Here is a 16,277-nt window from a genome sequence, read left to right on the forward strand (position 1 = left end):
CCTACTCTTTCAGTGATGTAACCTCAGCACCAAAATCTGTGTTTGGAATGATATTCATTCATTGTTGGTTGGTTTGCTTAATGAAAACTCAAAGCATCTGCAAATTCCTTTTTTAGTTTACATATACTAACTACTATATATAAAATAGATAAACAACAAGGCCCTACTGTATAGCACAGGGAACTATATTCAAAACCTTGTAATAGCCTATAATGAAAAAGAATATATAAAAAAGAATATATATAATTGGATCGCTGTGCTGTACAACACAAATTAACACATTGTAAATTGATTATACTTCATTAAAAATAAGTTTAAAAAACTCAAAAGCAGGAAATAAAGAGAAACTGGACAGTTCACATTGAGGGGCTAATAACCACTTAGAGAAAGAGTGAAGGTGATTGTCTAGAGTAACTCCCAGGGTTTTGATCGGCATGCAGGAGTGTCTACAATATTTCCCTTGCAATAACTGGGGATTAATCTCAGATAGGAGTCTGGGATGAGGGTTATTTTTCTATCCAGGATATTACTACTTTTCTCATATAAAAATAGAAGTAAAGACATTAATTATTAGGATTCAAATAGTGTGTTGGACTGATCAACAGTATCCATTTAAAGAATGTTTTCATTTACTAAGCTCCCCAAGCAAGGTCAAATAGTTAAGCCAATTATTATTAGATCTAGGTTCCTTGAAGAAGATGATAGTATGTAGGTTTTGGGGCTCAGTCCTCCCCAGAGTTTATAACACAGGAAATATATTAGTATCCTTATGTACTGGTTATGTTCTCTAATTACAATACAAGTAGATTTTGTGTTTCTTAATCCATATATAACCTGTTGTTGATATAACAGGACAGTATTGGAAGCTCAAAAGAAAGTTTTACCAGGAACCAGATAATAGATCACCTGTCTTCCTTGTTAAGGCAGTTTTTTGCATGTTCACGAAGTAATTTTTGCAGGCTGGTCTTGGAGACTTAGTAGAGACCTACTGCACTTGGTAGAGACTTGCTCAACCCACAGTCGGGGCAACATGTGACCTCACAGAACTCATTCTGATTGGGCAAAAAAAACATCTTCACTAACTACCTCAGAAAATATCCCTTAGTGCAGACTGGAGAGGCTGTGCTCACTGAACTTCCTTGGACTTGAGGTGTAGAAGCAAATATCATCTTTGTTAAAAAGACGCTTTTCTAAGTTTTCCAAAGTTAAATAACATTTCTATAGAGATTTATATATTAGTGCTCATTTTCACCAACATCACACCCATGTTATCAATTCACTTCTTGATAGGAAATGAGAGGCAGACCTGATTGTGATTTAAGTAGATTTACTAGGATATACAGAAATAGAATACAGAGAAAATAGAGGTAGAATATGGACACGCTAAAGGTCCTGAGCTTTCACCACAGACCTGAGCAGTTGCAGCTGGTGTTCTGTTAGTTCTTTAGCAGGATATTCTAGGAACCAACTCTACTCCTCCAGTCTTCCTTCCCTTTCTAGGAACTGCTTCTTAAACCACATCTGCCATGAGCCACATCCACCTTGAAGGAGAATATGCTCAGCCCTTAAATAAATTTAAATGGAGAGGAGACCGAACAACTGGTATCACTTCTATCTTTTCATTTTGTTCATAGTCCCTATTAATGGGCCCATTTTAATTTCCTGAGTTCCTAAGATCAAGAGTGCTTCCTTATCGCTGAAGCATGCAAGAGGGACTGACCAGTTCTCTGTTAAGTCACTGAAGCGAGGTCAGTAGTCTTTGAAATCCTCCAGCAACAGGTCCATAGTGGAATATTGACCCGAACTGGTCAAAGAAGAAAGTATTTGAGGATAAAAAAAATTAGGGTAAAATTCAAAGTGTTGAGTTTGCAGTGCTAATGAGACATGCATGTGGGTATTCTCAGTAGGCACAGAAGAAAAAGGTCTGGGGATACAGCTTTGGATGAACTGGCAAGAGAGAAAGCTTGCTTTGTCATCACTCATCAGTTGATTAGTATTTAGTGATACAAAGGAAGAGGCTGACTACACGTCAGTGTAGTGTCTCACACCTGGACAGTGGTAAAGGAAGTGCAATAATTCTTAATGCTGTTTCTTTGATTAAACTGGAAGTTGGTTACCAAAAAAATTACATCAGAATTATACAATAATCATGTCACAATAAGTTAGCTATTGTTTATCTTATTATAGTTGCATTTAATGCTAAGATTTCAAAGGTGATATGCTTGTCTTAATAGCTGTATGTTTGAAACCATAGCTTGGGATGTGTCATTTCAGCAAAGATTTCAAGGGTGTTTTGCATTCATCTTTTTGACCAACTTTAAATCCGAGTAATTTTTCTCTTGTTTTTCAACTGCCTGATGCATTACAGAAACTCATTAAAAATAAACTAGTGAATATGAAAATAAAAAGATGACTGATTTTGTCCTCAAATTCAAGCTTCTAGTGTTTGAAGCAGAATGTGTATATACATCCTTAAATAAGTAGATGTTGAGAGTGGAGAATTAGAATTGAACAGATTATTTAAATATTTTAAGGGAAATAATTTAACTAATTTTTAACTCAAAAATATAGCATTGGGAAAATTGACAATTTAAAATCATATAGGATTGTAGATGATACTAACATTTTAAGGAAAGTAGTATATTTTCTAATAATGAAAGACATCAGTGCAAATTGGTGAATTTGCCTTCTGGTTGGTTCAAACTGGTTGACTTAGAGTTGATATACAGATAATACCTGCTTATAATGGAAGAAGTTGCAAGAATTCCTTGTAGTTCTAAGATTTTAGTTCATGTAACAATATTTTGTTTTCTTTTTTTTAAATATGCCACTCTTACTTGCTAAGACATTTCATATATATATATATATTTTTTTCTATTATGTCAATCCCAATGAAATAATTGAGGCCTAAGGTATAAGAACTGAAGAAAGGCCGACATGAAGTTAATGCGTTTAAATATACATTATATTCTATTTACACAGACATGTTTTCCCTTTGGCATGATTCTAAATTGCAGAAGTGTAAATTTAGAAAGAAAAAAGTCATCTTTTTTAGTTTGAATATTCAGGAAAATGAAGTTATATAGAGCAAATTACATCAAGCAGAATTTAGTTTTTCATGTTGATCAAATTGAGAGAGACTAATATTTACACTTAAAATGCTACTGCATTGTACATTTATAACCCAAAGTGAAATTCAGTTACTCGTTTTGCTAAAAACATTTTTATTATTTTAAATAATAAATATCTATAAGGTGCTATGCAACACACAAAAGAAATATCAAAGCATGGCTTTTCCTATTGAAATGGGTGGTTAACTCCCATGGAGCTGTGTGTTCCTTTCAATTAGCTTTAATAAGTATTTTCATCATTCTAGTTTATGATGAGTTACAAAGTTAATAAAAATGTCCAAATAAACCATAAATTTTACCTTCTGAAAATCAATAATCCAGAAATAGGAAACTTGAGTAGATGATAAACATTAAATATCATATATTAATAAAATATCACTCTATTTGCTATTCATTATCAAGATCTAAATGTGCCAAATAAACCCTCTCAAACCCAGTTGGCAAAAGAGGTGGATAAATACCGACAAAGCCAAATAATTTTCATAAAATACAATTAGTAAGTGGGAAGCAAAGAGACAGGCATTTCTATTTATATACAATCATATGAAAGAAGAAGGAAACAAAAACTAGCCACGTGATAATCACCCTCCCTTTGGAATCACTGTCATACATCCTTGTTTTATGAAACAAATCTATATGAGAAGAAGTCTCAGAGACAACATATTTAGACATAAAAAATAAATATTAGTAATAAGGGAAACAACCCTGCTTACCCAGTCTTTGTTAGAAAAAACATGCAACTCTTAAATATCTGCTTTAGTTTCATTCAGAAAATTCACCACTCCACCTCTAATCTCAGCTTATTTACAGCTGAGGGTTACAGGCGACAATCGACAATCGAGGAGAGCATGGTGCCTGTCCCTAAGTGCTCAGTAAAAGAGACTTTTGATTAATAGTGTAGAGCAAGTTCATCATCGATACAAAAATACAACAATTCAAAGTGTACTTCTTGTTAACACCACCATTACAAATACAAAAAGCATGTTATACTATTTCTAAGTTTTTGTCATTCAAGACAAAAACTGAATAGCAAATCAGATGTCATATTATTATATATTTCATGAAATTGGTCATTTAGTGGAATATAGATTTTTTCTTCTTTTAAGGGAAGTAAGACCAGTGTAGATCCATTTCATTTGAAGGTAAATACTAATATCTTTTTTTCTTGCACTTGCGGAACTTCTGGCTATATTCATTTCCTCTACTGTTTTCTGTGCTGCTGTCACTATCACTAGTTTGTTTTTGCCTCTTTCGTTTATTCGTCTGATAAAGGTCTGAGTCACTTGGTTGTTGGTGAGGCCATTCATAAGAGCTGGGTCCAGCCTCTAGATCTGCAACATGATTCAAGGAGGAAGGCACTGATGTGCTGTTAGGAAGTGGTGCTGTCATCTCATAGTAAGGGAGTTGCAATGCTGGATTATATGCATGCCACTGCTGTGAAGAAAAGAAACATTCATCTACCAAAACAAGCCCCCCCCAAAGTTAACAGTTTACATTCATCATACAAATAACTATAAGTGAAGCAAACTATGTGTTAGTATAAGAAGGACAGTAACTTTTCATAGTAGAGATGTGGTCATTCCTTAAATGGTTAAAATAAAGATTCACGGTAGTATCTAGCTTACTACAATACAGATTAGTGCTGTCCTATAGAAACAGAATGCAAGTCACATACGCAGTTTTAAATCTTCTAGTAGCCCTATAAGCCTATGATGAAAATAAAATGAAATAATATGAAAATATGAGCAAAATTCATATTAAATGAAATATTAAATAAATATATGAAAATAAATGAAATATGAAAATGGAACAGGTGAAATATGACAATACAAATATGAAACTTCATAGTTTAAAATGAAAATAAAATGAGACAATATGAAAATGAAAATGAAACAGATGCAATTAATGTATTTTATTTATTCCCAAATACCCAAAATATTGTCATTTCAACATGTAACGAATATAAAACTATTAATGAGATACTTCACTTTTTTTATACTATGTCTTTGAAATCTGATGTGTCTTTTATACTTATAGCATATGTAAATTTGGATGCCAATTTTCATTGAAAATACTTCAGATGAACTGAGATTACATTAAATTTAGTTGAAAAAGTAGATATACTTACCTAAATTCTTTTAAACTTATTTAAAAATTTTGCAACAACTAAACCAAGTCTCTGCCTTCAAATTTAAATTAATTAAAATTAAATAAAATAAAAAAACTCAGGTTATTATGGATGGCTAATGGCCACCATATTGTACAGCATAGTAGTCAATTGTTAAGATAGACACTTTCCTGTTCTTAAAACAGTTTTTAACCTAAATTCCTAACTATTCAAAGTTGATTAAAGATTAGCGTGTGTGTGTGTGTGTGTGTGTATTTCTCATCTCATCAAAGGTAAAAATGCCACAAAGAAGATATTAACAATTTTAGACAAAAATTGATTATTTAATAATATCTCATTACACTAAGAAAAGTATATTCCAAAAATTAATTTTCCTTACGCTTAAAAGAAAAAGTGGCTAATTGAAAAATCTGAAGCTCACATGTATGTTGGATGTTTGAAAAAAATTACACCCTGTGGAATCAGAATACCTGTGTTATTGCCCAATATCTGTCACTAACAAGTTGTATAATCTTGGGCTTGTTAATTAATATCCCTGAACCTCAATTTTATCATGTATAATATGAGGAGTTAGAAGAAAAAATTTCCTAAGTTCCCCTTTAACAATAAAGACCATCATTATGATTTCTAGGCTGGAACCATATTTTTGAGTCTTTGGAAATAATGTACTTTATTCAACCAATTGAGAATCTTTGCCTTTGGTTAAATGAAGAAATATACTTAAAAAAAATCCACGTCTAAAAGCAATATATGTGATTGATGACTACATTACATAAAAATGCTTCACTAGATGAAATTATTCAATTCTAAAAATACCTTTTAAAATAGTCATTTAAATGGGAACTCTATACTCAAATTTAACTCGGGCAGTGCAACATCACTGGCATCTGCCACTTTGCTGCCACTGCCCCCGTGTGCTGAGGTCCTGTGAGTGGGAATTCAGATGACTGTGTTAGAGCAGAGCACCACTGGGGTGGGCACAGTGCTCGGGGTGGCTTCTGCCCTCATTCTAGATTTATATTTGAGCAACTCAAGTTCCAAGTAGTTTTCATCTTCTTTATAGTTTGTATCATGTTATATATTGAGGCAAAGGCATATCAAACTTACCATCTTCTGAAAAAAAGAATATTCTTGAGGTAAAGCTGCATTATTAACTGGAAAGAACTGCATGGGAAAGGAAGATCTGCCCACAGCTTCTTCATTTCTTGGGGGAGGTAAAAGAAGTAATAAAAAGTTAAAATCCCTATGTAAAATGTCCTTTATTCTTAAAAAAAAAGATAGTTCTTCATAATTAAAAAAAGATTCTCTAAGAGGCCTCAATTAGGATAAATTATACACACCAACAGTTATTACACTGATAATGCCATGACATAGCAGTACCTCAAGTTTTACTAATTACTATATATTGAAATCTCAATATTTAGAGTCACATCTGGCTTTTTGATAGGAAAATACTAATCGATGTTACCGCCATATAAAGACAAAGATGACTTAGATATGAAGAAAGCAAAGAAAGTCATTAATAATCAACAATGGTACACTCCATCTTCTACAAATAAAAAAGTGAAAGAAAAGTAGAAATTTTCTCAATTTAGTTTTCAATGTATCTTCACTGTTTAACTATAAAAATTATACTCATCTCTAAATGGACTGCTGGTGTTAACATGAACACATATTTGCTGTTTTCTTCCAAGAATTAATCAAGATAATATCGATTCCTAATTTAAAAATGGCAGCATCCTGAAGTGTCATTTATAAGTGTAACATTTGCTTCTATGGAGATGTCTAATAAATTCCACTGTTACACATAGCAGCTAGATTCTACAGCTAGTCTTCACCAGTTGACCTGCTCCATAGTAGTCCACAGTTTTAATGTGGATGCTACTAATCTTGAGGACGGGAAGTGTACTGTGAAGAAGGGTGACATCAACATAGGTAGGTGGGGGCAAAGACAAGGGCAGGAGAATGACAGGAAGCATTCAGAAGGACAGGGGGAGACCCCATTTGTAAGTGGTGAGAGTAGTACCAGAGAAGCCAGTGGAAGAGTGGATTTCGTTAAGGAAATAACTAGACAGTGTAGGCGGTTATAGAAGAGTAAACTGGGTAAGCATCAAAGCCACTCAATTGTTGATCATAAAGTTCCTGATAACCTTTAAAAGAACAGCTTCCATATGACAATGGGGTTAAGAAGTAAATGGGGGGGAGGGTATAGCTCAAGTGATAGACAGCATGCTTAGCATGCACGAGGTCCTGGGTTCAATTCCCAGTACCTTCCCTAAAAATAAATGAATAAATAAACCCAATCACCCCCCACAAAAAGATTGAAAAAAAAAATCTCAAAAAAGAGAGAAGGGAATAGGAAGTAAGGATGTGAAGGATGAACGATTTTTCTTCTTACTAAGCATACACCCAGTATTTTAAATACCTTGGATTTATTATAAAATTTGATTCTCATAGTAACCTTTTGAGGTATTATCCTCATTTTAGAGGTGGGGCACGTTGTGGTGAAATAACTTGTCTAAGGTTATACTGTTAATAAAGTGGCAGAAGCAGGATTCACTTCAGGCAATCTGATTTCAGCACCTACTTTCTCCCGATTTCACTGATGCAGAAATGCTGGGGAGAGTGAAGACACCGTGTTGTACTTGGGGAGCAGCACTTCTCCTAAAGATAAGCCTGGGTAATTGCCAGTCGCAAGAGCCACTCTTCTATGCCTCAGAGGGCCGACAGAATTAACAGGGATGAAAGCATCAGCTGTTGCTAGTTTCCTCGAGAATATTCAGTTCTGCTGCAGAAAACAAGAACACAATCAGGATGGATGAAACTCATAAGAAATGCTTGGAGTAGCCTTGAAGTAAGCCACACTGATGCAGCTGACGCAGCAGAGAGAGAAAGAGGGTCTATGAATATTAATGTAACCAGAACTCGGCTTAACATAAGCTTAGGAGATAGTGATGAAATTGTGTTAGAATAAGCAAGTGACTTGGAAGACACAGGTAGAATTCATAATACATATTACATATGCATAATAAGTAAGTTAGTATGTTGTACGAGATGCCACAGATAGATAATTCAATAGAAAATATGATGGAACAAATCAGATTGTTGCTCATAGACAGAAAGGGAAGGAGATTCCAAGCCCTCAGGATGTGCGCTCTGAGCTAACAGTTACGCTGCTCTCCCCGTCTTTGCTCTCCTAAGAAACTCACACAAAACCTGTGGGCATCTAACTCCCTCTGTGGCCAAGTCTATTTGCCCCTATGTCTCTTTGAGAGAGTAAGCAAATGAGATTCACTCCAGGAACTTTCTATCTGAATAGAATCCTTTACTCAGACCTCAACTCTAGTCCTTGTAACCACACTATCAGTGCAGAAGGTTGATGCAGCAGAGAAACAGGGCATATGAATATTAGCATAATCAGAACTTGCCTAGTATGGTCCTTCTGCCCACTTGTATTCTAACCTACATATGCAAACCTATCCAGTGACTTTCTTTTTGCTTTTCATTGTATCTTTTAAATTGGCTTAATAAATGGTGTGGTTTGAGCATCTTAATTTGGTTTGGGAGACTGTCTGTTCCATGACCTCTGGGATTGCTGAACTGGAGGCTACCTTTGCATTAAGAAATCAGATGACACAATATTTGAGAACATTCTGAAAATTACCATAGAGAAGTTATTAAAATAGTGAAATAAATAGTAGAGTGGTTAAATATCAAAAGGCTTAATTTTAAGCCTAGCAACTATCAGTTTGTCATCTTTGTGCCCTTGGAAATTAGTTAACTTTGCATCTCTATATTTATTCAAGTATAAAACATGGATAATAGTATCTCTATGATCCATCGCAATGAGACTTTGGATGCTTAAGTGATTTAACAGCTATGAAAAGTACATGGCAAACTATAAAGTACACTACAAAAATAAATCTCTCCCACCTATTGCTGAAAATATTGACTGCACTTTAAATGAAAGTATTTTCTGTCACTTTTCATGGTTTCAGAGAAAATATCCTATGTCTAAATAGTAGAGTTTTACAACAGTCCAAAATAAAGAAAAACCCTTCCTGGAATAAGACCATATTTATATGCTTTTCTTTATGAAAAAATTTTAATTACCTGTAACTGTGTGAATTTATCTTAACACAGCTTTCAAAACTTTGGTTAGCTGGTTCACAAGAGCGAGAACTCCCTTTAAAAAAAAACCAGAATAACAGATTGCTTCACGGTACATATTTTGAAGCTCTAACATTCAACCACTTAAAAAAACTCCATGTAAAATACATGAATATGTCTTTGATCTCTCAAGTAATATTTACAGGTTGTTTACATCAGTATAAATGACTGCATTACAACCAGGCTTTGTCCAAAGCAATGGCTGTAGAGAACTGTACTGACATAGGGTTCCATATAAGATACACGATGCTGTTTAATTCTACACACTTGTAAACTAAAAATGGCAAATAATCACTGCTATTTGCCTCCTGTGTAGAGGCATGAGTTTGCTAAACTGCACTGACAAAAGTGAAGGCAACCTGACAGAGGAGGCTGAGCAGTTGGCTAGGGATGTGCCAGGACATGATATAGCCTGGCCTGTTTTGCCAGCCTGGAGGAGTTAACTGGCTAGTACTTGAGAGCATGATGCAGCCAATTACCTTTGCAAAGACAAAAGAAAGCAAAATAAAATGCAGAATTGCACTTTTCCTTTGCAACAAGACATTGCCTTCTTATTCATACACACACACACACACACACACACACACATATATACTTTTTCTTTTTGTACAGCAAGAGGGATAAAAATCAAACAAAGGCTACATCAATAAGCCTGAATCATTAGGGGAGGGAGGCAACATAAGCGTTGCAAGCATTGCAACATAAGCATAAGCAATGCTTCTGTCAGTCCCTTAAACTATGAAAGGGCTTGAGTAACAGTACAGTGTTCTCTGGGTATCTAATCAAAGATGATCAGCTTCTGGTATGTGTACAGGAGAAGGCGTTTGAGGCCATTCATGTCAGGAAGCTTTGCTCCATGGCTATTAGAGTCAGCCTTTGGCCAGCTGCTTTTGCAGGGGCTCAGATTCAGGGCGATATGTATAGCTCAAGGAGACAGACTAAGGCAACTGCCCTATCTTCCAAATAGTAGATATGTGATACCACACATTAGCATTGACAAGAAGATCAGCAGATAGCCTTGCTGTAAAAAAAGCTCGAGTTGTACATCCCAGTTCATTTAGATTTGTTTAATTTACAACAGCCAAGAGCAATTGTCATAGTTATTTGCTGGCTGATATTAAAGGAGAACATTTAAAATTTTAATGTAGAAAAGATGCTATAGAGTTGGCAGTGTAATTGATAATATTAATTAATTATATAACATTATGAATGTCTGTGTGTGTTCTCAGAAAATTTAAGAGACCACAGGGGCATTTTTTTGGTCTTAGGCTAGATAGAAAACAAAATGTTTACACCTCTGGGAACACCACCACCAACAAAGCACACTTGGATTCATCACTGACAGGACTTACCAAATCGATACTGCACATTAATTGGTCTTCCATATAAACGAATTCCATTCAGCAAAGCTATGGCATAAGACACCGATTCTGGGTGCTTAAAGCAGACAAATCCAAAAGACTTTGGCTTTCCTTCTCTGTCCTTGCATATAGTTACTTTGGTTAATGGCCCAGCCTATAAGAAACTTAAAAATTATTTTCTTATAAATCTAAAGATTTTTTTATACTCAGAAAGTCAAGTATATTCAAACTTTAGACTAAAAAAAATCTGTTAGCAATAACAGCTTTATGTAGCTTCATTAATAATGTATTTTCCTAAAAATAAATATCACACCTCATAACACTTTCTTGGTATTTTCTGGCTCATCAATAAACATTCATGGTGTTAAGAATGGTAAATTTTAGGTAATAGTTCCAAATCTTAAAAGGAAAGATATGTTACTCTTATGTTAGGCTTAACAAAACAACTTAGAGAACATTTAAATCTAAGGTTAAAATACTACTTTGTCTCCATATTAACAGTGTATAACTCAAAAACAAATTGAAATTACAAACTCAATGCTGGTTGAGTTATCATAAAGAAACTGCTAACATTATATCAAAGACTATTTTTTTCTAATAAGATTAAACACTTTTACAAGAGAAACTAAATTTTTGATCTATACAGAAACTGTATTTTAATCTGGTAATCCCATTTGGTAAATATTCCCAAAGTAGAAAGTGTTTTAATATGTTTAAGACTTTTAAGTAAGTGCGTCATTTATAAGAATGAAAAATTAGGAAGGCCTAAATCCAACAACAAGAGAATATTATTCATGGTGTATTATTAAAATAGAATAAAATAAAATGAATTGAAAATATTCAGATTTTATTGATAGTAAAACGTACAATTAGCAATACAGAGTCAAATATTGTAAAAAATGTTAATTACAACTAAAAAAGTTACATTTCTACCATGATCATGATTAGAAGTACTCACCAAGACTTATAAATAGCTAAGATTTGATGGTGAATGGCTAATGCTTTTTCATTGTACTTTAATGATTGATTATTTTTCTCTGTTGTGTTGGACAAATATATTAAGAAATTGCTTTTAATCTAAATAAAACTGTTGATTATCATCTTTAAAATGATGCTGTATTTTAAGATTTAGTCTCTCTTTTTTCATTCTTTACTTTCCCAGGGAATAGCTCATGTTCTCTTCTGGCTTCAAGGATCACCTCTTCAATAAATTGCTTTCTCCCACCTATGGCTCTTTCATGGAGACAGTTTCCTAGAGAGTGTCATGTGATTGTACTTCAAACTGAATGTATTTGAAACTGAATTCACTATTTTCCCCCTTGAAATCTGTACTTCAGTATTTACTGGTTAAAATACAGACAGTAAACGTGATTTTCACTCTTCAAAGGATAACCAGGAATATGGAAGAAATTAGTAAAAGGATAAATACTCAATAATAAAATAAACCAATTTTATACAGTACTTTTCTACTACTGATATTAAATATATGATATCACAAATGCACAGAATATGCTTACATGCTTTGAATTTCACAAATTCAAAGATATTCCTAAGCATTTTTAACGATATAGTTCAATAAGACTTGCTTGTAGCAACAATCACATCATTTTTCAATTGTCACACTACATCACATTGTAGATTTATTTTATTCAATCTTCACACCACATCATATTGTATATATTATTACTCTCATTGACATTTGAGGAAACTGAGGCACTGAGCTATTCATTTACTTGCCCAAAGTCACACTGCTGACATCAGAGTTCACACTCTAAACAACTTTGCTATACTCTGTGTCTCTCTCTTCTGCAGATTATCTAAAAATATGGTGTTTAATTTTAAATTTCGTCTTTTAGAAAGACCGAGGGCTGTCTCTTAAATTTGTATGCCCAGCACCCTTCTTAGTGTTTGCCATGTGATTCTGGATCATTAAACGGTTAAATGAATAGCTGAATGAGGATATTTCTTTAGCAAGTGAAACCTGTGTATACAGTAGGTGAGTGCTTACAGGAGACAGGTTTAATCCTATAAGTATCAAGTCTAGAAAAGTTTCCAGAAGGTCTTCTTGGTGTGAAATAAAGGGAACTGGCCAGGGAGTCAATCGGTCACAGCCATGATTTGGCTGCTCAAATCATCTCAAATCTCATTTATCATTAAATCAGTAAAAACACCCGCCACATAAAAGGGTTGGGGGAATAAGTAATGTATATGCAAACATGGTAAAATCTACTCCTCCCATTTTGCAAGATGTGAGGGTGCTTATCACCTGAAGGAAGATAGTGACAGGGCTGTTTCTGTTTGGCTTGACCGCACCAAAGGCCCATGCAGCCTGCACGAAGCCCTTACTCAGGGCTGGGGGTTGCGGGAAGCCCAATCACTGCTTATCACAGGACTCTGCAGTGCGGAGGGGAAGGGGATGGGAATGGGGCGCACATTATGTCACTTCACCTCCTAGATGCTCACCTGGAGGCAGGTGCGCCAAAGAGGAACGAAATTAAAACCCAAGCGTAGGATGGGGACGGAAGGGGGCCGGGCTCCGGACGGTTCAGGTGCGGCCCGCCCCTGCAGCTGGGCTTCCGGCTCAACGCGCCCTGCCCCTCCGCCACCCCTTCCCCGCCGACGGTACCTGAAGGAACAGCTCGTACAGAATCTCTTCCCGCACTCGGGCCTCTAAGTTTCCTACAAACACCGTCCTGTCTGCTTCCTCCTGAGCAGGGAACATCCCTCCGTCTCGGCCCGAGGTTGTCAGAGGCCCCGAGACCACGCCCCCTCTCCTCGCTTCACTGCGCGGCCCGGGCGAGGGGGCGGGGCCGGCGACGAGAGTCTGCGCGCCCGGCGGAGCCAGGCTGCGAGCCCCCGCCCCCAGCGCCCCGCGTAACCGCCCACCTCGCGTTCGCCACGCCCGGACCCGGCTTCGGCGAGTGAGTGAGAATAAGTAAGGTTGGCGTGCGAGATCTTGCTTGTGGAGTGTCCTTCATTCTCCAAGGCACGACCTTATTAATTGATTTTTAATTTTTCAGCCAACATTTTAAATAAAATGACTGTAAAGATGATTTAAGACATATTAACTGCGTCCCTAGGCTAAGAGGGGAAGACTTAATGTCTTTGTTTCCAAAGAGTAAATGAATAAATCATTAGGATTTACAATTTATATTCTTCATAATATACTTTTTGAAAGGATGAATACATGCATGCATGGATGTGGATACAGTAGAGTACTCGAATTAAGTTTATTTACCTAGAAAGTGCTGCCTAATGAATTCTGTGAAAATGTAGGCAGGTTTTAGGTGGACTCCAGAAGGCATATGAACTTGAGAAAACAGTCTATACCAAGGAATACTAGAAAGACTATAGTACGTTTTGTTACTGAAGCCAGAATTCTTGAGGATAGCTGCTGGCTTCTTGTAATAGGATCCAATGTTTTTACTTTGTATCAGGGCCATACTTTGTATACTGTACCAAGGTGAAGAATTAATTCTTGCTGGAGGAAAATTTTTTAAAAAGATCCTAAAAACAACAAAGAAAATTAAAACAAAAGAGGAAGAAAACTTACTCAGAATTTCAATATTTTGATAAAATAACTGTCAACTGTTAATTTGGTTTCCTTTCTGATACCATATATCTACATAGGACCTTTAAATCATCCTGTAAATACCATTTAAGTAAAAGGACAATGTTTGGCCTTACTGTGTTTGGCCTTAAGTGTGATGATAATTCATTTTGAATTGAAAAGGTATGCTTTTACATGGTTACTGGACCAAAGAAATCATCTTTTTTAATGAAAAGGGACACATATTTGGAATCCTGATTTCTAACTGAACTCTGACATTACTTAATTTTATGACTTTAAATAAGTAATTCCACTTTTTGGAATTCAAGGTTTATTTGTTGAGTAATGGATTGGACTAATATAATTACTTCACTTAATAGATGTTTTCTGAGTGCTTACTATGTGCCAGGCACTGTTTCTAATCCTTGGGAGACAAAGGTAAGTATAAGAGTAAGATATGCCCTCTTGAACCTTACAGCATAATGGGAGAAACAGACTTTTTGAACATCTAAGTTCAAAATTATGTGTCAGTAACTTCTGTAGTCACCTTCAGTTGGTATATCATGAGTCTACAAGTCTTGTCTCCATTTATTCTTTCTTTCCTCTCTCATTAACATTGTTGTAATAGGTAGGAGGGGGTTGAGAAAATTTGCACATTGTAGGCATAAAACAAATATATCTTGATCAAATGTATAGGTCCTTGAAGGTTTGTATTATGTTTAGATCTATTTTAGAGTTCATTTTCCCCATAAATCTTCCCATAAATCTTATGCAAACCAAAATATTTTCTCTTTAACTTTCCCACAGATACTGCTTATCTGGGAGCTATAACTTCAGATTTCATTGTAAAATGTGCAGTGCACATATACGCCATGATAATATTTTCTTGTTGTTTTGAATTTTGCATCATTGTCTATAGTGTGTATGATTTTGGTATTCTTACCACATCCTCTTTTCTTTTGGCAGTATATAAGTTTATGGTACATGTACTTCTAGAGTAATTATTTGATGTTATAAGCTCTGAAAGTCAGCTCATGCTGTTAGCTGTTTGTTCAGAATTTGACCTCAATCTGTATAGTTTTTCTGCTGTAAGCTTACTGTATTTCCTAATTCAAACTGAGTGAATGCATGGTGATAAACCTAGTGATCCCTTAAAAAGAATTCATTTTATTCTCAGCATTTCCTGGACCATTAATCACATATAAGATTAAATGGGTTAAATGCATGGAACACTATAAAGAATTAACTTTTCTTCACTCTTATCAGCAGGTTATACCTCGAACTGCATGAAGACATCAAATAGGAAAATGTTTACATCTCTCTCTCTCTCTCTCTCTTCTCTCTCTCTCTCTCTCTCTCTATATCTAGAGTTCCTTTCTCCCCTTCTCTGCTCAGGTGACATTCCCTTTCATAGTTCAGCCCAGACAGCATCTCCTGCAAGGCTTCCCTGAACTCTGCACTGTAGATTAGCTGGCTTCCCTATATGTGTGATTATACATTTTCCAAGATAGGCCTTTTCCAAGCCCTTCTCACTGTGAAATACTACAGGGTAAATAATATTTCAGTGTCTAGAGCAATCTCTGACACCTCTTTAGAGATATCATAAGTCGTTGTTGAAATAATACAGTTTAACTAAATGAATGTCTCTCATTTGTGTGTCCAGCAACTAAGTTATGTCTGGAAATCAGTAGATGCTTAATAAAAGTTGCATAAGTGAATGAATACATGATGAATGAATGGAGAAACTTGGGAAATAAACATTAAGGGAGTGTAGTGGATGCTTTTTAAAAATTGACCTCACTTTTGTCTTCATTTTTTCTCTTACCCTAATTTTGTCTTTATTCTGATTTTCCTAACTATATTTGTCTTAAGTAAATAGAACTTTTTGTGTTGTTTTACTTATATTAGATATTTATTGGAAAGAAATATTTGTAATA

At 35.2% G+C, this 16,277-nt stretch overlaps 1 protein-coding gene across 1 annotated transcript; it reads right to left on the bottom strand.

Annotated features, from left to right (window-relative positions):
• Window positions 1-3,207: 3,207 nt before the first annotated feature.
• Window positions 3,208-13,680, bottom strand: RBM11 (RNA binding motif protein 11). The gene is made up of 5 exons (XM_010960304.3): window positions 13,417-13,680; window positions 10,782-10,944; window positions 9,373-9,445; window positions 6,367-6,463; window positions 3,208-4,565 (listed from the first exon to the last, which is right to left on the bottom strand). The coding sequence occupies exons 1-5, from the start codon at window positions 13,510-13,512 to the stop codon at window positions 4,281-4,283; spliced, it is 714 nt and encodes a 237-aa protein (XP_010958606.1). The 5' UTR covers window positions 13,513-13,680; the 3' UTR covers window positions 3,208-4,280.
• Window positions 13,681-16,277: the final 2,597 nt, after the last annotated feature.

Source organism: Camelus bactrianus, chromosome 1 (genome assembly GCF_048773025.1).
Source record: "Camelus bactrianus isolate YW-2024 breed Bactrian camel chromosome 1, ASM4877302v1, whole genome shotgun sequence".
NCBI lineage: Eukaryota > Metazoa > Chordata > Mammalia > Artiodactyla > Camelidae > Camelus > Camelus bactrianus.